This window comes from Lagenorhynchus albirostris, chromosome X (assembly GCF_949774975.1).
Source record: "Lagenorhynchus albirostris chromosome X, mLagAlb1.1, whole genome shotgun sequence".
NCBI lineage: Eukaryota > Metazoa > Chordata > Mammalia > Artiodactyla > Delphinidae > Lagenorhynchus > Lagenorhynchus albirostris.
Window position 1 is genome coordinate 122,217,529 of NC_083116.1, and position 23,858 is coordinate 122,241,386.

Sequence of the window (23,858 nt, forward strand, 5' to 3'; positions counted from 1 at the left end):
GGTTCTCACAACTAAAGACCCAGGTAGTAGGTTAAAATTACCATGGAGTCCTTTGCACTATTTGACATACACACATCAGCATGTATGAAAAATAAACCATGTGATGGCAGAAGCCTTAAATGTGATTGGTGGCAATCAGCCGAGATAATCAAACCGGAAGTGACTCAACCAAATCCAGATCTCTGCCACCTTCAGATAACCATGGACAAAATTCAACTGTCCAAGTTTTCCTATGTCCTCGTTCATCACATTGAGATACACACTTTTGTTCTCAGATACAGCTGACTGTAGTGCCATGCTGGCATTATGTTACAAAACAAACAGGTATAACTTTAAAGATATAAAAGACTGGACTAGAGAGTTTGCATATTCTTAGAGAAAGCATCTCTTTAGCCAATGGGAAACATGGAGAGTGGCAATCCCATTTTCCAGAGTTCAAACTTTTAGGCACCGAATTACTATATATACATAATTTTGCCTTTTTACAAACCTCGAAAGAAAGAAGGAAGGAAAAACATGAATCATTTTTCTAGAACTAGATAGAAAACTATTCTCATGATTTTGTGTTGTCCTGTTTGCATATCAGAGTTTTGCTGGATTACACCAATTTTATGCCACTGTATCCTCTACAGTGTAATGTGTTGATGGATAATGAAAAACCAAGAGTATCCACTTGGACGGTCTGGCAAAACTCAGTTTAGAGTAAATATAAGCTCTATGGAGATATCTACCATGAGGAGTGTTCTTTTTTTTCTTTATTTAAATTCTTCCCTATGGCCTCCAAGGGCCAACTCTGTTCCGGGATCCAGGTTCCCCTCAGTCCTCCCTCAGGGCCCTCACCCTGACTCCACGCAGGACCTGGAATTCTCTCCCGTGCCCGCCTGAGATCACGCCCCTTATACCCCCTCCCCAGCCTCTCTGAGACCCCACCCCGTACTCCCCCTCCCCAGCGTTTCTGAGACCCGGATGTCAGGAAGTGCTGCACGTGCTCATCCCGCCCTATGGCCGCCCAGGGCCAACTCTGTTCTGGGGTCCAGGCTCCCCTCAGTCCTCCCTCAGGGCCCTCACCTTGACTCCACGCAGGACCTGGGATTCTCTCCTGTGCCCGCCTGAGACCCCGCCCCTTATACCCCCTCCCCAGCCTCTCTGAGACCCCGCCCCTTACTCCCCCTCGCCAGCGTCTCTGAGACCCGGATGTCAGGAAGTGCTGCACGTGCTCACCACGCCCTATGGCCTCCAAGGGCCAACTCTGTTCTGGCGCCTAGTTTTCCCTCAGTCCTCCCTCCGTGCTCTCACCCTGACTCCACACAGGACCTGGGATTCTCTCCTGTGCCCGCCTGAGATCCCGCCCCTTATACCCACTCCCCAGCGTCTCTGTGACGTGGATATCAGGAAATGCTGCACGTGCTCATCCCGCCCTATGGCCGCCCAGGGCCAACTCTGTTCTGGGGTCCAAGCTCCCCTCAGTCCTCCCTCAGGGCCCTCACCTTGACTCCACGCAGGACCTGGGATTCTCTCCCGTACCCACCAGACACCCCGTTCCTTATACCCCCTCCCCAGCCTCTCTGAGACCCCGCCCCGTACTCCCCCTCCCCAGCGTCTCTGAGACCCGGATGTCAGGAAGTGTTGCACGTGCTCATCCTGCCCTATGGCCGCCCAGGGCCAACTCTATTCTGGGGTCCAGGCTCCCCTCAGTTCTCCCTCAGGGCCCTCACCTTGACTCCACGCAAGACCTAGCATTCTCTCTCGGGCCCACCAGACACCCCGACCCTTATATCGCTTCTCCAGCTTCGCTGAGACCCCGCCCCATACTCCCCCTCCCCAGCGTCTCTGAGACCCGGATGTCAGGAAGTGCTGCACATGCTCATCCCGCCCTATGGCCGCCCAGGGCCAACTCTGTTCCGGGGTCCAGGCTCCCCTCAGTCCTCCCTCAGGGCCCTCACCCTGACTCCACGCAGGACCTGGGATTCTCTCCTGTGCCCGCCTGAGACCCCGCCCCTTATACCCCCTCCCCAGCCTCTCTGAGACCCCGCCCCTTACTCCCCCTCGCCAGCGTCTCTGAGACCCGGATGTCAGGAAGTGCTGCACGTGCTCATCCCGCCCTATGGCCGCCCAGGGCCAACTCTGTTCTGGGGTCCAGGCTCCCCTCAGTCCTCCCTCAGGGCCCTCACCTTGACTCCACGCAGGACCTGGGATTCTCTCCTGTGCCCGCCTGAGACCCCGCCCCTTATACCCCCTCCCCAGCCTCTCTGAGACCCCACCCCTTACTCCCCCTCGCCAGCGTCTCTGAGACCCGGATGTCAGGAAGTGCTGCACGTGCTCACCACGCCCTATGGCCTCCAAGGGCCAACTCTGTTCTGGCGCCTAGTTTTCCCTCAGTCCTCCCTCCGTGCTCTCACCCTGACTCCACACAGGACCTGGGATTCTCTCCTGTGCCCGCCTGAGATCCCGCCCCTTATACCCACTCCCCAGCGTCTCTGTGACGCGGATATCAGGAAATGCTGCACGTGCTCATCCCGCCCTATGGCCGCCCAGGGCCAACTCTGTTCTGGGGTCCAAGCTCCCCTCAGTCCTCCCTCAGGGCCCTCACCTTGACTCCACGCAGGACCTGGGATTCTCTCCCGTACCCACCAGACACCCCGTCCCTTATACCCCCTCCCCAGCCTCTCTGAGACCCCGCCCCGTACTCCCCCTCCCCAGCGTCTCTGAGACCCGGATGTCAGGAAGTGTTGCACGTGCTCATCCTGCCCTATGGCCGCCCAGGGCCAACTCTATTCTGGGGTCCAGGCTCCCCTCAGTTCTCCCTCAGGGCCCTCACCTTGACTCCACGCAAGACCTAGCATTCTCTCTCGGGCCCACCAGACACGCCGACCCTTATATCGCTTCTCCAGCTTCGCTGAGACCCCGCCCCATACTCCCCCTCCCCAGCGTCTCTGAGATCCGGATGTCAGGAAGTGCTGCACGTGCTCATCCCGCCCTATGGCCGCCCAGGGCCAACTCTGTTCTGGGGTCCAGGCTCCCCTCAGTCCTCCCTCAGGGCCCTCACCTTGACTCCACACAGGACCTGGGATTCTCTCCTGTGCCCGCCTGAGACCCCGCCCCTTATACCCCCTCCCCAGCCTCTCTGAGACCCCGCCCCTTACTCCCCCTCCCCAGCGTCTCTGAGACCCGGATGTCAGGAAGTGCTGCACGTGCTCACCACGCCCTATGGCCGCCCAGGGCCAACTCTGTTCTGGGGTCCAGGCTCCCCTCAGTCCTCCCTCAGGGCCCTCACCTTGACTCCACGCAGGACCTGGGATTCTCTCCTGTGCCCGCCTGAGATCCCGCCCCTTATACCCACTCCCCAGCGTCTCTGTGACCCGGTTATCAGGAAATGCTGCACGTGCTCATCCCGCCCTATGGCCGCCCAGGGCCAACTCTGTTCTGGGGTCCAGGCTCCCCTCAGTCCTCCCTCAGGGCCCTCACTTTGAGTCCACGCAAGACCTGGTATTCTCTCCCGGGCCCACCAGACACCCCGTCCCTTATACCCCCTCCCCAGCCTCTCTGAGACCCCGCCCCGTACTCCCCCTCCCCAGCGTCTCTGAGACCCGGATGTCAGGAAGTGCTGCACCGTGTTCATCCTGCCCTATGGTCTCCAAGGGACAACTCTGTTCTGGGATCCAGGTTCCCCTCAGTCCTCGCTCAGTGCTCTCACCTTGACTCCAAGCAAGACCTGGATTCTCTCCTGTGCCCGCCTGAGACCCCCGAGGAGTGTTCTTTTTAAAGCTCATTGTTTGTTTTAATCCAATGGAAAAAAAAAAAAAGATAAAAACTGAGGAATAAGATCTATAAAGAAAAAGCACAAATATTAAGAGTGGCAAATGGAAAAGGGCAGTCAGGGGATGAACTGAAAGCCAAGTTCAACTTTCAGATTGTCCTGGCAAAACTGTCATTAAAGTGAAGGATTAAGGCCCACCTGAGCACAATATCTTAAACTCAGTAAGTCTTAATGAAAAATCTACTAGTGTATGTCCTTACAGTGCTTTCAAATACAGTTTTCTGTTTATATGACTACAGATACACACATGTGAAAAATACAGAAAAGTACAAAGAAGAATATACAATTAAAAACCGAATCCACCACCTATTACTAATGCCTTCTGTTTTTAAGGAGAAGGGCTACTATTTTCATTATTGCAACAAAAATTTCAAACTTTTTGAACTATAACAGTCAAATAAAATTAATAACCCAACATCTAACTATAGAACTATGGAAACTCTAATCTAGAAAAGTCATGACATGACCAAGACCACCCAGATTCTCATATGTCCAATCAGGATAAGAAATTAGTATTCTCTAACTTATAGCCTAGTTCTTAAAGGGCAAAATCTTTCAGGCAGTAATCCCTAGCAAGAACCAAAATTTGTCCTCAGCCCTGGAAGAGCTGTGATTTACAAAATACCAGCTTCTTTGTAAGATGAGACCTTGATGCCGAAAAGAATTAGTGTTCCTTAGGTTTTGTAGCTCTCTAATTAAAGAGGAGTTTTAGACTTACCCCCCAGAGGTTTTAATATTGTTACTTTAATTTATAGCTGTTCTTTAATTTTAATAGTCAAATGAAAGTTTTAATTATAGTCAAGCAGGTCTTCATATGGAAAGATGGCACTGCTGACTCACCTTCCAGAGACCACGTGTTTTCAGTTATTTTCTGGGGGTGGAGGTAACCACACTGAATATTTTACCCATCCTGGTTCAAACAGCATACATTTGTCCAAGATCTCTCTAGACAAAGCTAGGACCGAGACCACATCTACAGAAATACACAGAATTAAGCTGCCATGTCAAATCAAGAGCCTTGATTTTAGCTGCTTTATACACCAAGCAGCCTGTCATAAGCTGTTACAAACAGAACACTTCATTATGTTAACAGATGGTCTGTGTACTAACAAGATATGAGGAGTACTGAAATGTTAAAAACAAATCTAGGGCTTCCCTGGTGGCGCAGTGGTTAAGAATCTGCCTGCCAAGGCAGGGGACAAGGGTTCGAGCCCAGGACGATCCCACATGCCACGCAGAAACTAAGCCCGTGCGCCACAACTACTGAGCCTGTGCTTTAGAGCCCACGAACCACAACTACTGAGCCCACGTGCCGCATCTACCGAAGCCCCGCGCTCTAGAGCCCGTGCTCAGCAACAAGAGAAGCCACCGCAATGAGAGAAGCCCGCGCACCGCAATGAAGAGTAGCCCCCACTCGCCGCAACTAGAGAAAGCCCGCGCGCAGCAACGAAGACCCAACACAGCCAAAAATAATAAATTAAAATAAATAAATATTTTAAAAATCTAAAAAAAAAAACTAGGTCGAATACTTGGTAGCCAATTAAAAGATGTTATCTTTTGTTGTTTTTGTTCACTTTCTTTCAATAAACTGTATATTGTTTGTCACAACTAAGAAACTAACAAGGCTACGTTACTGTTAACTAAAGCAAGACTTCATTCCAATTTCACCTGTTTTTCCATTCAATGTCCTCTTTCTGTTTGAGAATTCAATCCAGGATTCCACATTGCGTTTAATCATCAAGTCTTCTTAGTCTCCTCTGGGCTGACAGTTTCTGCATCTTTCCATATTTTTTCATGAACTTGACAATTTCCAGTAGTGTCAGCCAGGAATTTTATACAATGTCCCTTCATTTGGGTTTGCGTGATGTTTTTCTCATTAGACTGAGGTTATGTTATGCATTTTGGGAAAGTGCCAAAGTTCCCTTCTCTTCATAACATGTCAGCAGGTACCTGATATCTACATGACATCACTGAGGATGTTACCCTCCATCACTTGGTTAAGGTGCTGTCTGCCAGGTTTCTCCACTATAATATTGCTGTTTTTCCCTTCCCTGTCCATACTCTATTCTTTGGAAGGAGTCACTAAATCTAGCCCAGTGTGGGTGGGAGCTGGGGAGGGATTAATCTTGCCCTCTTGCAATTCAGTTTTTTTTTTTTTTTTTTGTGGTACGTGGGCCTCTCACTGTTGTGGCCCCTCCCGTTGCGGAGCACAGGCTCCGGACGCGCAGGCCCAGCGGCCATGGCTCACGGGCCCAGCCGCTCCGCGGCATGTGGGATCCTCCCAGACGGGGGCACGAACCCGCGTCCCCTGCATCGGCAGGCGGACTCTTAACCACTGCGCCACCAGGGAAGCCCAATCTTGCCCTCTTGGATGGAGAGTATCTAGATACATCACTTGGAATTATTCTGTAAGGAAGATGTGTCTCTTCTCCCCTACGATGTTATTATCTCTTCATGCCCAAAGCATGGTGACCAGGCAAATTTTCATTCAGAGAAAACTTCTTTTGAAACTCAACAGTTCATTAGAGAGCCATTATGATGAAAATCAATTATTGCCAGACACTGAATGCTCTGTTTTTAGGAAAATTTCACCTCGCCATCTAGGAGAAATGAGACATTTCACTGTCTAATTAACAGTGAACTTGAGGTGGAATAAGAAACAAAAGAGTAGGGAAAAAAGGAGTGAAGAGGGTGGAAAGGAGAAGAAAAAGGGTCAGGCCAGCTGAAGTGCCCACCCACTGGTATAATGAGTTATTCCCTGCCACGTATGCCCACTCAGCGGGAGGGAATTCCTCCCAGGTCACTAGCTGTTCAGGTCAACTTACCTAGAGACAGGTTTTTGCCTGGTTATTAGTCCACTAATCAACAGCCATTACGCCTTATGCATTTGATGCAAATGTATGCATCTCTGACTTGTAACAAAAACGGTTTTACTTGGGTGTCAGTCTACCCAGTCTACCACTATGGATAAACTCTACCTGAAATGATTAAGTGGTTTAAATAATTATAATCAACTACACGTATTATCATGGATGCACAAGTTTAGCTTTGTTCACCAAGCCCTTTCATTGACTGGGAAAATGTTTTCTGATATATGACAGGTCAACATCTTGGTTCTCTTGTCTAGATTCCTTTTATTTCCTCTTTCTCATTTTGTTGTTTTTGCTGTTCTCCCTTTCTTATGTATTTTTCCAGGGGATTTTACAGATTTCTTAATAGATTTTTCACCAGAGCTTTACTATCCTGGGGAACCTCTCTGCAAATCCTGTTTTCTTTTACCCCTTTGTACCCCCATGGAAGACATGGGTTACTTGCCTTTAGAACTCTCCTGACTTTTGGCACCTGCAGAGTTACACACACACACCCAGCCTCCACCCCCCTCCCCCGTGTGGGAAGTGGTTCTAGACTTCCCTTTTACACTAGCAGGTGCCATGGTCAGAGGAAATCCTGTCATCTGGTGAGGGAAAGACTAGTGACTTGGCTGCATCCCACCTGGTGAACCATCTGGCTGAAAAGGCAACAAATCAGTCTCTGGGAGGATGCCTGGTTTTGTCCCTTTAAAGCATCCCTACGTGGCCCACGTTATAGGATCCAAGGAGCCACAACACCCAACGTTTATGGTCAGCAATGTGATAATTATGAAGACTTTGATTCTATTAGATCAGAATACATCTCCATCCTCCCAACATGGAAAGTGGCAAAGAAGTTGATTGACTATTCACAGTCAGGGCCAAGTAAGTAGCGAGAGAAACAAACAAGGAGACAGAGCAAGGTAGAGGATGCAGAGATAAGCTGCTGCCAGTGGATGATGCTCGCAATTGAAAACAATGTTTTAATTAATGAACAAGTTGTGGATCTAGATGCCAAAGTACAGGAAGTGCAGACCACATGATGAGCTGCACCATTCAGTAAACAAATCCAGACTGTGAGAAACTTTACAAGTCAAATACCCCAGGTACTTCAACAAAAAGAAACTGTAAGGAAAGAGAAGCACCAGAGGGGGGATCTGCAGATGAAAAGACACAAGTTTGAAAAAATGACTCAGACTCAATTTGCGTTAAGTTAGAGTATAGCACCTAGGGGTGCACACCCAAATGATAAAACCATAAGAAAATGAAAGCAAATTATTAGTATAAATGCACAGAAGGGGTTCATTTGGGGGTGCTGAGACTGGAATGGAGCCCAGGTAGGCTCCTGCGGTAGGTGGCCAAGTTCTATTTCTTGACCTGAGTTTCCATTAGAAGAGTTGGATGTTTGCCTCATAATAACGCATTAAACTCTATGTTTGTGGGTTTTTGTAGTTTCCTTTTTTCAATTTTACAATAAAAGGTTAAAATGTCTCTAGTTACCAGTAATTATAACTTGGGAGGTTGCACATTTAAAAATCCCTATCTCTGCCTTCTCTTGAATAATTGGAAGACTTGGCAACACTGGATCCGTGTTTCCTTATGGTTAAGTGGCTTGAGCTAAGAAGGGGCTGCTTCCTCTCTCGACAGAGCTTGACCTCTCCAGTTATTTATGTGACCTGTGCTGGGCACCTGTAAACACATGAATCTGTGACCCCTGCGGTGGGGAAAACTAGCTCTTTCCTACACCTTTCACTGGCAAGATTCCTATACGTTGTACATAAATTCAATAGGAAACGATTCAACTCACATTTCTCAAGCACGTACTCCACAGAGCTCCACGCCAGGATCTCTTCTGTCCCTCTCCAGCCCAGGAGCCTCCAATCTGGGGGAGGGAAATCGAGATTTAGGTAATTACCCTACTCCAGAGAGGGGTAGACTCTAAGTCTTCATAGAAAGTACCAGCAGAATGCAGTGGGGATTGCAGGAAGACAGAATCAAGGTGAGCGAGGATCTAGGGAGACTTCTTGGAGGATGTGAAAGGACTTGGGCCTTGGAAGGTAACTGAGATGAGGCTGGGGCATGGAGGGAAGAAAGAGTCTGATGGAAGGGAAAGTCTGAACCCAAGGACACGGCTGGAGGTTGTAGAGCAATGTTTGGATTAGATTCCCAGTGCTGGTGAGTGATGGATGTGACTGGTGAGTCACAAGATACAGCTGACTTGTCAAGTTACTTGAATGATAATGATGCCATTGACCAAGTGGGGAGGACAAGTTCTGTAGACAGGATGACTTTAAGCGATGATCACGTGGAGATGTCTAGCCAGATGGAGCCCGAGAGAGAGTCAGATGGAATCCAAAGGAATCCTAGAGTCATCAGGTTAAAGAAACTTACTAGGTAAAGCCATGGGGAAAGGAAGCGCATAGACAAGGAAGAATGCAGACGAGGAAGAGTGTAAGCTCAAGGTTGGCTCATTGCACAAACCAATATTTAAGGGATAGTAGAAGAAGTACAGCCAGAGAAAAAAATGAGTGAAGAGAAGCAGGAGAATTTAGGACCAGGGGAGACACTGGAATGACCATCCAAATAGTGACAGGTGGATGAGAGATGAAATTTTCCAGGATGAGGGAGGACAGACCTTGTCTACTTGGCCATTTAGATTAAAAAAAAAGGGAAAGGCTATTTGGACATCCATGAGAAGTAGCCATTTATTTTTCCTAACTAAGCAATGTCATTTATTCTCATGCCGATTTTCTTTAAATTTAAAAATAACTGTGTTGACAGGTTTGTTGCATCTTTACATTTCCTAAGTTGATATTTTTGATTAATTTCAATGAAGCATCTTCTACATTCTATGTCAGTAGAGGTGTAAAGTCCTCAAGAAGAGTTGAGAAGAGATGACCAGTAGCCATCATTTTCTTTTTTTTTAATTGAAGTATAGTTGATTTACAATGTTGTATATGCCATCATTTTATATTTCCACCATAAAGATGGTACCTGTAACATAATCAACCTCGAGAGCATAGATTGTAGTAAAATGTAGTAAAATAATTAGGCAGTGATGAGTTATGAGTATCTATGACCTTTACTTTTAATATAATTTATTTTGTTGTACGTTTATATCATTTAATTTTTAATAGTGGCTGTGTTTAGCAAGCAGCTCTCAAGTTTCTAAAAAAATTTTAACATCTGGAATGGCTCACAAAAAACTGGTAACTAGCTACCTCGGGAACATGGGCTGGAGGTTCGGAGAACTTTTTCATTCACTCTATTCTATACTGTGTGATTTATTTTAAATAAACAGATGTGTATTACTGTATAATAATTTTTAAAGTTTAAGAATACCATATTAAATACCAGTTGTGTAACGAGAGGAGAGTTAAAAATATATATTTGCTTTCACGTATACGTTGGAGGCTAAGCAAGAAACTAGAAAAGAGAGCAAGGGAAATCTGTTGAAAGGGAATATACTTCTCATATTGTTTTAATATTTGAACCAGATAAATGTGTTCTCTGTTCAAACAATTTTAATAATTAAAAATACTTTTAGCAGTGGGGGAGGGATGGATTGGGAGTTTGGGATTAGCAGATGCAAACTATTACATAGAGAATGGATAAACAACAAGGACGAACTGTATAGCACAGAGAACTGTATTCAATATCCTGTGATAAGAACTGTATTCAATATCCTGTGATAAACCATAATGGAAAAGAATAAGAAACAGAATGTATACATATGCATAACTGACTTACTTTGCTGTACAGTAGAAATTAACACAACATTGTAAATCAACTATACTTCAATGAAATAAATTTTAAAAATAAAAACTACAAATAAAAATACTTTTAAAAGGTCAACCTCGGGCTTCCCTGGTGGCACAGTGGTTAAGAGTCCGCCTGCCCATGCAGGGGATGTGGGTTCATGCCCCGGTCCGGGAAGATCCCGCATGCCGCGGACCGGCCGGGCCCGTGAGCCATGGCCGCTGAGCCTGCGCGTCCAGAGCCTGTGCTCCGCAACGCGAGAGGCCACAACAGTGAGAGGCCCACGTACTGGGGAAAAAAAAAAAAAAAAAAAGTCAACTTCTATCCCCCATGTCCCCCAAATGGGAGAAAATTTGTACTGTTTATGATTACATACTGGAGACTCTGCCTCTCCTGAGGACATGCTCCCACTGAAAGCAGAGACTTTTTCCTGGTTTCCATGACAAATATGTGGCCAGGGCATCTTGAAAATGAACCTGGGAGTGACTCACTGTCCAGATAGGCAGCTGCATCAACACCGGCCTCACGACTCAGATAGGTAGGGTGCCACAGCTATAAGCAAACAGCAGTATTCAGGTGAAGACATTTTTTCCAGGTAGAAAGTGGAAGAGGGCCAGACATTCTTGAAGCCCTATCCATCCATTATTCCTCTCATACTAGTGCTGGAAATGAGTGTTTGACTAATCAACAGGTGATGTTTGTTCAAGGACTGCTGAAAGGCAGGCACCTGACCGAATTCAAAGCCCAAATTCTGAAGCCACTTCCTGGTTCTCAAAGAGCAGAAACTTCTTCCCGCGGCGCAGAAGCAGAAGTGCTGAAGGCCGCGCCCAATGATTCCAGCGGTGCACAGTTTTCCTTTATCACGCCAACGTCTGTTGTCCATCAGGAGCCCGAAAAGCATCTGCCTCTCCCGTCCTTCTACAAGCCCTTGCTGGAGCCACTAATGACGAGCAATTTCTCTTCCAATCATGGGAACTCTATGAGATGTGCGGTTGATCAAAATTAATGTTAAAGATCTAGTTTGAATTGAATGGGAATGCGATTTACACATATGCCTCTGTATTCTTTTGAAAAAGCACAGCCGTGACACGTGAGAGTGTTGATTGCAAACAAGCCCTAAGATGACTCTTAAAGATGAAATGACACCACAGGCCTCCATCAGCCGTATCTTTTTTTTTTAAGATTATTTTACTTTTTAAAATTTATTTATTTTTGGCCGCTCCTGCGGCATGTGGGATCTTAGTTCCCCGACCAGGGATTAAATCCACATCCTCTGCATTGGAATCGCGGAGTCCCAGCCACTGGACCGCCAGGGAAGTCCAGCCATATCTTTTTTCTTTTTTTTTTTTAATTTTTATTTTAAGGAGTTCCCTGATGGTGTAGTGGTTAGGATTCGGTGCTTTCACTGCAGAGGCCCGGGTTCAATCCCTGGTCGGGGAACTGAGATTCCACAAGCCGTGCGGTGCAACCCCCAAAGAATTTTCTAAAATACCATATTGGAGTATAGTTGATTTACATGCATCAGCCGTATGTTGACAGGGCCTTTGAAAAGATTCCCTATAACATGACATCTCTACAATGTTGAGTCTCGTCAAGCAGAACAAGCCCACAGGCCTACATAAATGAGTTGCTTTTATTTTCCATATTGTTGGCATATAAGTTTCGAAATGGCATTCATTGGTTTAGACGTCTAAGGTGGAACACATAAAAATCATGTTCACGTTAGAAGGAATGACAGAGTAAGAGATTTGCCTTTTTGCTGACATCATAGATAGCACGGGTTCGGACAAGCATCACCCATAAATGCTGAAACCACGTGGTAAAAGTTTGATGAGATACAGGAGACCTGAGTCTCAAAGTATCTCCCCACAGGTTATTAATGACAAAGGGAAAACGCTAGTTTCCCAGCAGAGAAAGCTGGTGGCAACCCTGGGAACAAGCGGTCCCTCGTCACCATCAGCGATGGCACAACTGGACGTCACGTGCCTCTCCTGTGAAACACCGAGGACACGACATCCCTCACCGGGCGCTCCTACCAAAATGATCGGATTCTACCCGTGAAAAAACAGGAGGCAAACCCAACTGAGAGAAAGTTGACAAACCAGCTGGTCTGTATTCTTCCGAAATGTGAGAGACAAAGAACAGCTGAAGGATGGTTTCAGATTAAAGAGGCACAAGAACTAAATGCCTCTCGTGAGCCTGCACTGGATCCCGGTGAGGAGGAAAAAAAAGGCTGGCAAAGACATTAACGGAGCAACTGGCAAAATTCAAATCTGGGCTTCAGCTTCGATGATAATAGCAGTACACTGGATGGTCCATTTCCTGAATTCAGTCTTGCTACTGTGGTTCTGTAGGAGAACGTCCTTATTATAAAAGCCACCATGTATTGAACACCTTTAACGTACGAGGTGCACGTATTTCTTTCAGCCCTCAGGAGAAGCCCACACGTTGGGACCATTCCCCTTCCCCACTTTGCAGAGGAGAAAAGAGAAGCTCAGAGCAGTTATGAAGCATATGCAAGGCTGCACAGCTAATAGGGAGCTGACCAGGAACAAGAGACAAGTCCAGTGGTGATGGCATGGAGGACTGTATCTTGTGTCTATTAGCACCTGGGAGGCTGGACAAAGGAATGGAAAACAGAGGCTCTTGGAGGAGTGTCAGAACTGGGGTGTACAGGGCGACTTGGGAAGGGCCTGGGGAGGTGAGAATTTTAAATCAATGCCAAGTGATTGACGAGTAGTGGGGGCTAGACTGAGAAAAGGCAGGAAACGAGGCCATGAGGAGGCAGGAGGCTGGGGGATGGATGTCTTGATAAATGTGCCTCTGACTCACACTGAGAAAACATCTTACATCACAGGCTGGTTAAACACACATACACACTCTCACATAAATAACTGAAACAAAGTTTGATTAAACAGTAACCTACCTTTACCATGCAGGACAGCCTGGTCCTTCCCGTTCTGTTGCTCTTTAGTGATTTGTTTTGGCTTGTTCATTTTTTTTGCTTTGCTTTGTTTTCCATGCTGGCAAGAATCAACTAAACTGATTTCCTGAAACTGGAAGGGGACAGGGTGGCTGTGGTTTGAAAACCAGGCTCTAGGGTGTGGCCCAAGCTTGAGGGGGCGCTGGATTGGGGGAGTCAAGGTTAGAATGGCAGTCAGCTCTCTAGTTTGGAGACCACCCTTTCGCCTTTCTTTCCTCAGCTAAGCCTAAGCCCCTCACAGCTCTGTTTGCCTGGTCCTGTGATCCAAAGCCTTAACCACGCCTGCACCCTAATGAAGCCCTAATTGGAAACACCTGTAGTACCAAGCATGGCAGCAAGGCCCCAAGTCACAACTGGCCTTGGTCAAGCCAAATACCTGAGAAATTCTAAACATACATAGACATCAACATACATAGGCGTCAGCTTCCAGGAGAAGAGGAAAGAAAATACATCATAGCTGTTTCAAGGGGATACGGTCAAAAGCGTTGCCTTCCGTGGGGCAGGCAGTCCTTAATGTCTGGGTTAGCGTCAATTGACCTCACCTCTTTCCGATCTGAATAATTAATTCTTTGCTACTTGGGTTGAGGACCTAAACAGATGGACTTTTTCGTATCCATCTCTCCTGACGGGAAACTTCATAACCTATTTCAGAAAAGCAGGCCTGAGTAGATGAAGGTTCAAAACATTAGTTGCCAATATGTTTGTTCTTGGTACATATATGTATTCACGCATCTCTGTGATAACATGGGGCTTTTAAAGAGAAAGTCAGTGGAATCTTTGAGGAATACTTTAGGCATATCTGTTTGGCTTCAAGAATTTATGTTTGGATATAAGAACTCACGGTGCTTTTGTCTTCCTAGCTGAAGTTAAACAATAATTTTTGAAATGATAACGTCAGGGTTACATATTACAATCCTTTCTTCAAATAACCCAGTTTATATTCTTTTTACTTTGTTGTTTTCTTTTTAATTTTCATGACTGGCCTCCCCAATTACTTCTACTACTATATTTACTTATTTTCCCAGATGGTATTTTGCATTTGCCTGGTGGACATTTCCAATTACTGTACCAGAACAATTGTTTTATCCTATGACCACCTGTGTTCCTCACCTCTGTCATCATAGTAAACATACAACCAATCCCAAACCTTTGATGTTCCTTCCATTCCATTCCCCTTGGTCCCCACTCACTCACAGCTCCTAGAAGTTTCTTCTTAGGACTCCTTATATCATGGAGTAAGTTTCTGATAAATATGAAAAAACTGCAATTATCCTCTCTCCTCCCACAAACCCACTTCTTCAGTAAAATGTCTCTGCCCACAGAGCTGATCACCAGTTTACCACTTCAACCATTGTGGTGTAACTAGATCTATGGGTCATGATTCCTAGTGGGTTAGATGGTGGCCCCCCAAGAGCTCTATCCCCGTCAAATCCCTGGAACTTGTGAATATTGACTTACTTGGAAAAGGAGTTTTTGCATATTTAAGGATCTTGTGATGAAACCATCCTGGATTGCCTGAGTGGGCCCTAAATCCAATGGCAAGTGTCCTTAGAAGAGAAAAGAAGAGGAAAAGACACGGAGAAACTCATACATGATTGAAGACTAGCTTTTTTTTTTTTTTTTTTTTGCGGTACGCGGGCTTCTCACTGTTGTGGCCTCTCCCGTTGCGGAGCACAGGCTCTGGACGCGCACGCTCAGCGGCCATGGCTCACGGGCCCAGCCGCTCCGCGGCCTGTGGGATCTTCCCAGACCGGGACACGAACCCGTGTCCCCTGCATCGGCAGGCGGACTCTCAACCACTGCGCCACCAGGGAAGCCCTGAAGACTAGCTTTTAAAGTACAAACTCTAGGATAAGGCACTGCAAACCTCAGAGATCCCACCAAAAAAAAAAAAAAAAAAAAAAAAAAAAAAGTCATTTTAACCATTTCAAATATATTAACCCTCTGTCCACACCACACCAGTATAAATATTGGAAGCAAATCAACATGAAAAGTGTTTCCAATATGGAGGTGTGACAGCCTGTCTTGTTGAAATGTAGACCAATGAAAGTCTGATTTATTACCTTCTCATACCCAGTTAATGTCACATGGATAATCTGCTTTGTCGATGACAAGTATGGGTAGCCACTTCTTTGCCCTACCCTCCAGGTAGCTTCATTCCGAACAGGAAGAATCTACAAACTGTCGTAAGTGCGCTAAGGGATTTTACTTCTGATAGCTCCTAGTTGCCAAAGAGCAGTTAATAAACTCCTTAGCCAAGCAGGAGGGCCCTTTACAATCTGCTTGCTGTGGATGTCCCAGCCCAAAGTATTACCTGGCAAACATGGAGCTCGGTGAATTTTTTGGGTAAACGAACCGATCTACGGCTCATGCTGTATGTGGCTGTTCGCTCACACGGGTCTGCCTCTCCCATCAGGCCCGGCTCTGATTCCAATTCCTATCCCCAGCAGCTAGGAAAGAGCTGGGTACACAGGAGATGCTCAATACATGTTTGCTGAATAAATAATGATTTTTTTCCACCCTCCATGCAAGCCATGACATTTGGTTGAAATAAATGGATGACAGTCGATATATATAATATTATGTATATATAAATAGTATATATATTTAATTTTACGAAATACTTTTGTTTCTAGATTGGGAAAACACTATCACAAGGTCTCTGTGTAGCCAAAGGGTATCCAAAGGGTATCAGCCACTTACAGAGCTCAGTATGGTAATGAGGAAAGGCATAATTTCCTGTGGCTTGACAATAATGGGACAGGAATAGCTCCAACTGCTTTGAATAGATCATGAACGTAACCTGTCCCTCTCTGTTGAGGCTCAAAGCTCTGGAGTCCTACTAAACAGAAGTGACCCAGCCGTCCGTCAGCCAGGTGCTAGGCTTACAGATATCCTCACGTGGTCGCCATTTTGCTACATTCTCTGCGGATTTCAAAATTTGAATGACTGTTTTTGCCTCTGACAATCTTAGTCAAATTGGAGAAGGAAGGTTGACAGAGGAAGGGTAAGGATTTAGCAATAAGAAATGTTTCTCTGGACAGACATAAGAAACAAACTATGGTTACCAAAGGAGAAAGCTGGGGGGAAGGGAGGGGATAAATTAGGAGTCTGGGATGAACAGATGCACACTACTATATATAAAATAGATAACCAACAAGAACCTACTGTATAGCACAGGGAATTCTACTCAATATTTTGTAATAATCTATAAGGGAAAAGAATCTGAAAAAGAATAGATATATATGTATATATAACTGAATCGCTTTGCTGTACACCTGAAACCAACACAACATTGTAAATCAACTATACTTCAATAAAATAAAGTTCAAAAAAAAAGAGAAGTGTTTCTCTGGAAATCCAGCATCTCAATGATAAAATCCTAGAAAAAGATAGATTTTAAAATAATACCCAGGCAGTCCATTCCTAAGTCTTGGGCATTCCTCATAAAGGACTGTCAAAAGATAAGAGGCAGGAGTTATTATGCCCAATCTTTCTATGCTGATAAAATTTTTGATTGTGATGCAAAGAATCAGGTGGTTTCCATCAAATGTCACTCACCGTTGAGTTTTCGAAGAGATTTGAATGGAATCATTATAGAGACATTTGGAAAAAAGTCCACACCAAAGCAGAGCAGAGATCTTCGCACTCATTTGAAAATACAAAGCCCTTAGGTTTGACATTCACCCTAAAAATGGAAAAGAATAACTTCTTAGCATTTTCCACTCAAGTTTAGATGAAAAGGGCATCTTAAGCCAAGGGAAGACACGCAAGGGCAGGGACTACACTTTTTTTTTTTTTTTCGGTACTTGGGCCTCTCACCGCTGCGGCAGCGGCCTCTCCCGCTGCGGAGCACAGGCTCCGGACGCACAGGCCCAGCGGCCACGGCTCAGACCCAGCCGCTCCGCGGCATGTGGGCTCTTCCCGGACCGGGGCTCGAACCCGTGTCCCCTGCATCGGCAGGTGGACTCTCAACCACTGCGCCACCAGGGAAGCCCAGGGACTACATTTTATTTACGACTCTCTCTGTGGCAAATAAAATACCTGGCATGTACTGGGCAGGCAATAAACACCCGTGGAGTGAACGAATGACCCAGTGCTCTGGCTTATTAATATGTAGTTGACTGTAAGCGTTGATTCAAAATCAACACATCAAGGATGGTGGCAAATTAGCATTCAAAGCTCTTTAAATATATCTGTAAAAGAATTCTTAAATTTCACAAATGGAGATTCCATATTACCTGTGAATTTCCTTTTACTATATTTAGGTGGATATTAGCAATAAGTATGGAGAAGAATGTCCCTGTATAGTCTCCTTGATTAAAATATATATATATTTATTAAATATATATATTTTAAAAATTGTGCTATCATGATATTCACATACTCAAAAGTATGTTCAAAAACATGTTAAATGAGGTCCCCATCAATTAAGAGGGGAAGAGAGTCTGTTGAAGCTCTAGTATTGGTCCACTACTATGCAAGGCATACTATTGGATGTAGAAGAAAAAATACACAAATGTGGGGCTTCCCTGGTGGCGCAGTGGTTGAGAGTCCGCCTGCCGATGCAGGGGACACGGGTTCGTGCCCCGGTCCGGGAAGAGCCCACATGCCACAGAGTGGCTAGGCTCGTGAGCCATGGTAAATATAGGTCTTAGAAACGTATCTTCTTCTTAGCTTATTTCATGGCACATCTGTGTCTTAAATTTCTAATTTAGGCCCTTCTCCTTACGTGCAAATAAAATATAGTTGAACTTCAAATTGATGTTTCATTCTCTTAGATTGGTGTGTAAGCCACTCTCAAAAAGTGTGAAGCGCTTTCAATGCTATGAAACAATGTTTTCAGTTTGCATTATTGAACTAAAAAAAGGCTCAAGATTTTTTTCTTTTTTTGGCCATAATGTTGTTTCTAAAACGTGCTGCTCTTTCTAGTAAGCACAAAATTGGCCCCATATGTTTAGAAAGAATAGAAAATTATTTCATTTTGTGTCTTGAGGTGTTAAGATGCTTCTTTAGGGAAATAAAGAGATCTTCCCGGTATATTTCAAGGAGATATTATCTAACTCACAGGACTGTGGGAGGGGATGCAATGATTATCAGGGGTGGAAGAGACCCTGCACCGGGGAGGGTTTGTTAAGACTTCGTATGCCTCCCCCCAGCTCCCCCATATACACAATCCTCAGAGATACAGCCCCAAAGCTATGCTGCTCTCCTGGAAGAATAAAGTAGCTTGAAAATTCCATCCATCGGAAGACTGAAAAGTGTGGCTGTGATGGTTGAGGAATTTGTGAGGTTTAGAAATGAAAAGACTGTCCCAAACAAGCCTCTTTTACTTCCTCTCTTTTTGCTTTATTCTTCCTGCTCAATTCAAAGTTTGCTTAAGTCCCAGCCCAGACCGGACTGTATGACCTTCGGCTTGAACATAAGCTCCCTTGGCCTGTTTCCTCCTGGGTGTTTGCGGGGGGAGAGGGTCGAAGATGCGGTGGCTAGGGTCTCCTGCAATTGGAAGGATCCCTCATTCTAACGGTGACCCTCAGGTCCCCTTCGTGCTTGTGAAAAACATTGTCCACTCGAAACTCCTCAATAGCAGAGGTATAAATCCCCATACTGATTCATAAATACTCCAGCCATCTGGGAAGACCCTCTCTTGGGAAGAAAAAAGAACTCTCTTCCCCCATCAAAAAAAAAAAAAAGCAGCCTCTCCTCCCCACTCCCACCCTGCATCCGTGTCCAGGTGCAGCAGTGAGGTGTATACAACGTGATACATGCAGAAGCTTGTCAATTTCCCCATACCACACACCAAGCGCCAATCCTTACCAGATTTTTCATTTTCTTTCTTTTTTTTGGGGGGGGGCTACGTTTGAGCTTTGTCCTCCCAGGAGAAAGGTCTTCTCTCCCATCACTTGATTTCATGATTCACCCCTTTCCCCTTAACGCTTTTATTTAAAAACTGAGGAACAGTCGAGTTGTGTGCATTCCTTACAATCTGATTTCATCTCTGCATTGTTTGAAAAATGCACAGAGCAAACAGCTACGTGGGCTTGGTTTATCTTTGTGCCATGGACATTTTCATTTTGCCCACACCCTTCCTTACAGGCAGGAGGAGAAAGTGCAGGGCTGGAGGGCCAGGCTCCACCTTGAGAAGGCTCCCAGACCTCTGTGTGCTCACTGCTCTTTTCTCGATGAATCCAGCAGGCAGAGGCCTCTCAGGTTTGGCAGTTGCCTGCACACATCCCCTTTCCTTGCAATGCAGAGTCTTCTAGGTGATGGTCTGGTTGATTGTCTAAACCACAGATAAATGGTTTCCTGTGCATTTCTCAAAATAAGTGTGGAGCCAAGGAGATGAAATCAACCGGCTTAATAATCATCAGCAATTTGCCCTCCACCCTCTCCTTAAAATTGGATATTTTTGCAAGTCAGTTGTGGGGGCGGGGGGCGTGACGGCAGACGAGTTTAATATTTGCATTGTAAATCTTAGCTAGCTTTGCTATTAGATCAACTGTCACTAAATGCTTTTTCCACTTAGTAAAATTAACTTATTCTTGAAAAATTTGCACCCTTCCTTATATGAGGGAAGAATCCATTAAAGACATTTGTTAAGACATCACTTTTCCTTTAAAAACTTGGTACTCTTATTTCCCTCTTTCTGCACATTAAACGCCCCCCAAAACAAGGGCTTGGCTTTTACCCACCACTTAAAATAGGCATTTCAAATGATTGAGAAGTTATCAAGGACTCAACGAAGGTAAGGCCTGACTGTAGGTGAGCCAATTAAATCCTATCAGATTTAAACAGCACAAATTCCATTCTTGTCCGGCTGGTGTCCTTTAAATCCGAAGACAGTTTTCAGTATCCAAGTTGAGAATTAAGTCATATTCATTAACCGTTAAGTGCACTTATAAAAGCCATCTTAAATATTGAATTTGAACCAGCCGTTAGACAAAGAGGAAGCACATATCTTCAATCCTTTTATAAAGCAGCTGTTAAAAATGTCATTTTCTCCTTATCTGACAGGGCTGATAATTGTCTAAATAACTCAAGTTTGACACCTGAAAGTGTGCTGTGACTTACCACCACCTTCATTTTCTTGATCAGATACAATAAATTCAGTGTCGGCTTAACAAATAACAGACCCTTCAACAGTTAAGCACTGCAAATGTTTCTATCAAAGTTCGCGTTCAACGCTAGATACTAGGAATTCAATGACCCTAAGAAAATGATCTAATTACCTAGTGTAGACGAGCTATTTCACATACCTGGATGAAACCCATTTCTGTGTCGTTTGGCCCAAATGACCAGGTGTTTGTCATCTATCGCTCCCCAGGGCACCCACTTGACCCTTTTGCAAAGGTTTCATCTGAATGAGCCGCTCCTTTCAGAGACCATACCGTCACACCAGCCAGGTTTTAAAACTTTTTATTTGCATATTAAAAAAATTGTGCATTCCAATAATTAAAATCATTTGAACAACAACAACAAAAAAATGGCACTGATTAAACTGCATTTTACAGCCCGCAGGACACCCTGGACCAGCTTGCTCTTTACTCTAGATTTCACTGTCGTCCCACCCAGCCTCCTTCACCAACATGCAAGTTCTTTTCCTTCCCTGCCAGCCAGACAGGCGGATGGGAAGCAGGCGCGGCCTTCGTTGTCAGTAGTTCTCCATTCTTTGATGTGAAAAAGGGCAGCACAGTCATTTAAACTTGATCCAACCTCTTTGCATCTTACAAAGTTAAACAGCTAAAAGAAGTAAAATAAGAAGGCAATGCTCGTGGAATGTACAGTGCATATTGGCGGCGCACGCCTCATTACGACTCGCCTGCTTGCTTCTCCTGTTCAATCGCTGCGACCGGAAAAGAAAAAGACAAAAAAAAAAGATGGAGGGGGCTGGAGATGCGAATTCAGTATAGCCGAGCATAGGATTTCAGTACTTTCGTTTAAAGACATCTCTCCTCATCAGACAAATTTCTACAAGCACAAATAGGCATTCCACCATGAAATATTTATGTGATATACATTTGAACAGAGAAAAGGATAAAAGCATTTGCATATTAATATGGTATATTAAACGCTCAATGATTAGATTATTATAAAGCCCCGCGTTTGTTGGCTGCAAGGCAATTTTCAATTAACCTCTCCATGCCGCGTGAATCACAAAACTGTCAGCTCCTCCCCCGCACTTCGTGCACCCACCCCAATTCTCCCAGCCCCTCCCATCCTCTCCGACCCACCCCGCCACTCCCGCTCGGCCTTTTCTAAAGAAGGGGGGTGGGAGGGAGGCTTACTTTCTTGTGAAGGCAGTGGATTTTTCTCTTTCGTTTCTGTTTTCTTCAGTTTCGACTTATCGAATTTCTCAATCTCAGCCATATCGGGTTTGTCAGACATGGCTGCAGAGGAAGCTGCAGGTACAAAGCCAAGAGCGAGATTGAGGGCGGGCCACCTACCCTCGTCTCTCCCGACTCAGAAACGCGCCTCTGCCCTCCTGTCTCCTGCCGGAAAACCCACTTTGCCACCTTCCGCTTTCATTCAGGGCTAAAGATCATCCTCTTTCTACAGGAGAAAGAGAGAGCCCCCCCTCCCCGCCTTTAGTATTTCAAAACGCGGAGGGTCAAATTGGGAAGATCGCCCACACAAGGAGGCCGAATCTTTCAAAACAGTGAACTTAACCACTGTGGGTTTGTCACTTGCAGTGTTTCAACATTAGAGAAAAGTGAAACCATTTCAAGCTTAAGGGGAATAAAATCGACTTAGAGTTCTTAAAATGAAGCCAAGGCTGCACAAAATGTTTCCGTTTTCTATACGTGGCCTCTTCCCCAAAGATGCGAGCCGTCCTGCTTTCTTCTCTGCTCACAAAGGCGGCAGCTGCTGCCGGGCGCCACCGACCACCGCCCTACCCGCTTCCTTCCTTTCGCTCAACAATGGAGCCAGCCGCACACAAAGCTGTCCCCACACCCTCTAGATCAACGCTGATCTGCATTTAGGAGCGACTCCGCAGCTCTGCACACATCCCCCTGCAAGAAGGGCGTTTTAAACATTTCATAATACAGCCCAGCCGTCTTAAACCTAAACAGATACAGCCCACGAAGCCATCGGAGGCGAGAGAAAAAATGTGACTGTGAAGCTCCGGGCCTTGGTGGGTGTGAGCCGGAACAAAGGATCTTTCTGTTCCTGATTCATCATCGCCTAAGAAGCGATGCAGAATGCTTTTCTTTGGGCGGGGGGGAGGAAAGAAAAAAAAAATGTTCCCTTCGAAGCTGCCATAGCAAAACGCGAAATTTTTAAATATTTAAAAAACAAAAAATCACCGAGTTCCCGACCCCGTTACCCAGCATCTGGAAGGGTCCAGCACCCCCAAGCTCCCCAGGGGCCGCCTTTCCCAGGAGGACCACTCTTGCTCGGCTTCACGGATGCGGGCGCGGGGCGGGAAGGGGAGCAAAGGGCAGGAGGCAGGGGCCCCCGGGCTCACCGGAGCGAGTTACGAGCGAACGAGGTCCGACCTGCGCAGTGGTCGCCGCCGAGTGCCGGGCAGGGCCCGGCGGGCGCCGCTATATGCGCGCTCCTATGTAAATGAGGTGACGTCACCGCCGGCGCGCTTAACTCCTTCGCGCCGCGTCTCCGGAACGGCGTCCGGGGCCTGCCTGGCGTTGGGGGCCCACACCCTGTGTCCACCCACGCACCTAACCGCAGCGAGGGCGGAAAAATAAAACGCGCAAAGCCCACCCTGCAACACTTCCTTCATAGTACATTCCCCCAGCCCCTTATGTCTGTTCTGTCATCATGGATTTTTGCAGCAGCCGCGCAAACCTGTTCTTGGGGACCGGAGCGTGATAACTAAGGGCCTGGGTGGTACCTAGGGGGGACTGGCATTCCTTTACTGCGAAGCTGCCTTTGTCCGTTGCAGACATCCCCAAGCCAGGGTGCGGTGTCCCTCGCCCCAGGGCCTCGCCCACTGCAGCGGCGCGATTCCCGTGATTTCAGCTTTCAGGCCAGTGGAAGCCCTACGCCCCACCCCGGCCTTCTTTGTCTTCTCGCTGGCATTCTCCTAGACTTGGGTGGGAAGTAAAGCACCCTTAAGTGATTAAAAAAAAAAAAAGTTTTCTCACTGTAACATGCATATTTTTTAAAATGCTGTAAGTTTGGTTAGCACCCAAATCAAATAACCGGAATATTTGCGGGTTGGCGGTGAATTTACCGGGAGTTTATAGAGTACATCGCCTGCCTCTTAGGAAAATAAGTCAAGTTCAAGCTCTGCTATTGACTTGCTGCCGGCCAAGGAAGAAGTTCTTTTACTTTCCTGTTCCTGATTTTCCTAAATTACAAAAGTGATTGCCAAGGAGGCCCAGGTGGAAGGCCAGAGACTGCACTCCCATTATCTCTAAAATCTGAAGATTCAATTTAAAAATCGAACTCCGTATTTTGAAAGGCGTCTTTCGAGCAGGATTCCATTTTG

General features: G+C 45.9%; 1 protein-coding gene across 2 annotated transcripts; it reads right to left on the minus strand.

The window, feature by feature from the left end:
- Window positions 1-20,808: 20,808 nt before the first annotated feature.
- TMSB4X (thymosin beta 4 X-linked) lies at window positions 20,809-22,978 on the minus strand. Of its 2 annotated transcripts, none has more exons than XM_060136973.1 (3): window positions 22,875-22,978; window positions 21,694-21,807; window positions 20,809-21,251 (listed from the first exon to the last, which is right to left on the minus strand). In XM_060136973.1, the coding sequence occupies exons 2-3, from the start codon at window positions 21,791-21,793 to the stop codon at window positions 21,217-21,219; spliced, it is 135 nt and encodes a 44-aa protein (XP_059992956.1). In that variant the 5' UTR covers window positions 21,794-21,807; window positions 22,875-22,978; the 3' UTR covers window positions 20,809-21,216. The 2 variants fall into 2 exon arrangements, with proteins under 2 accessions (XP_059992956.1, XP_059992955.1); XM_060136972.1 differs by lacking the exon at window positions 22,875-22,978 and adding an exon at window positions 22,734-22,857.
- Between the last annotated feature and the right edge of the window lie 880 nt (window positions 22,979-23,858).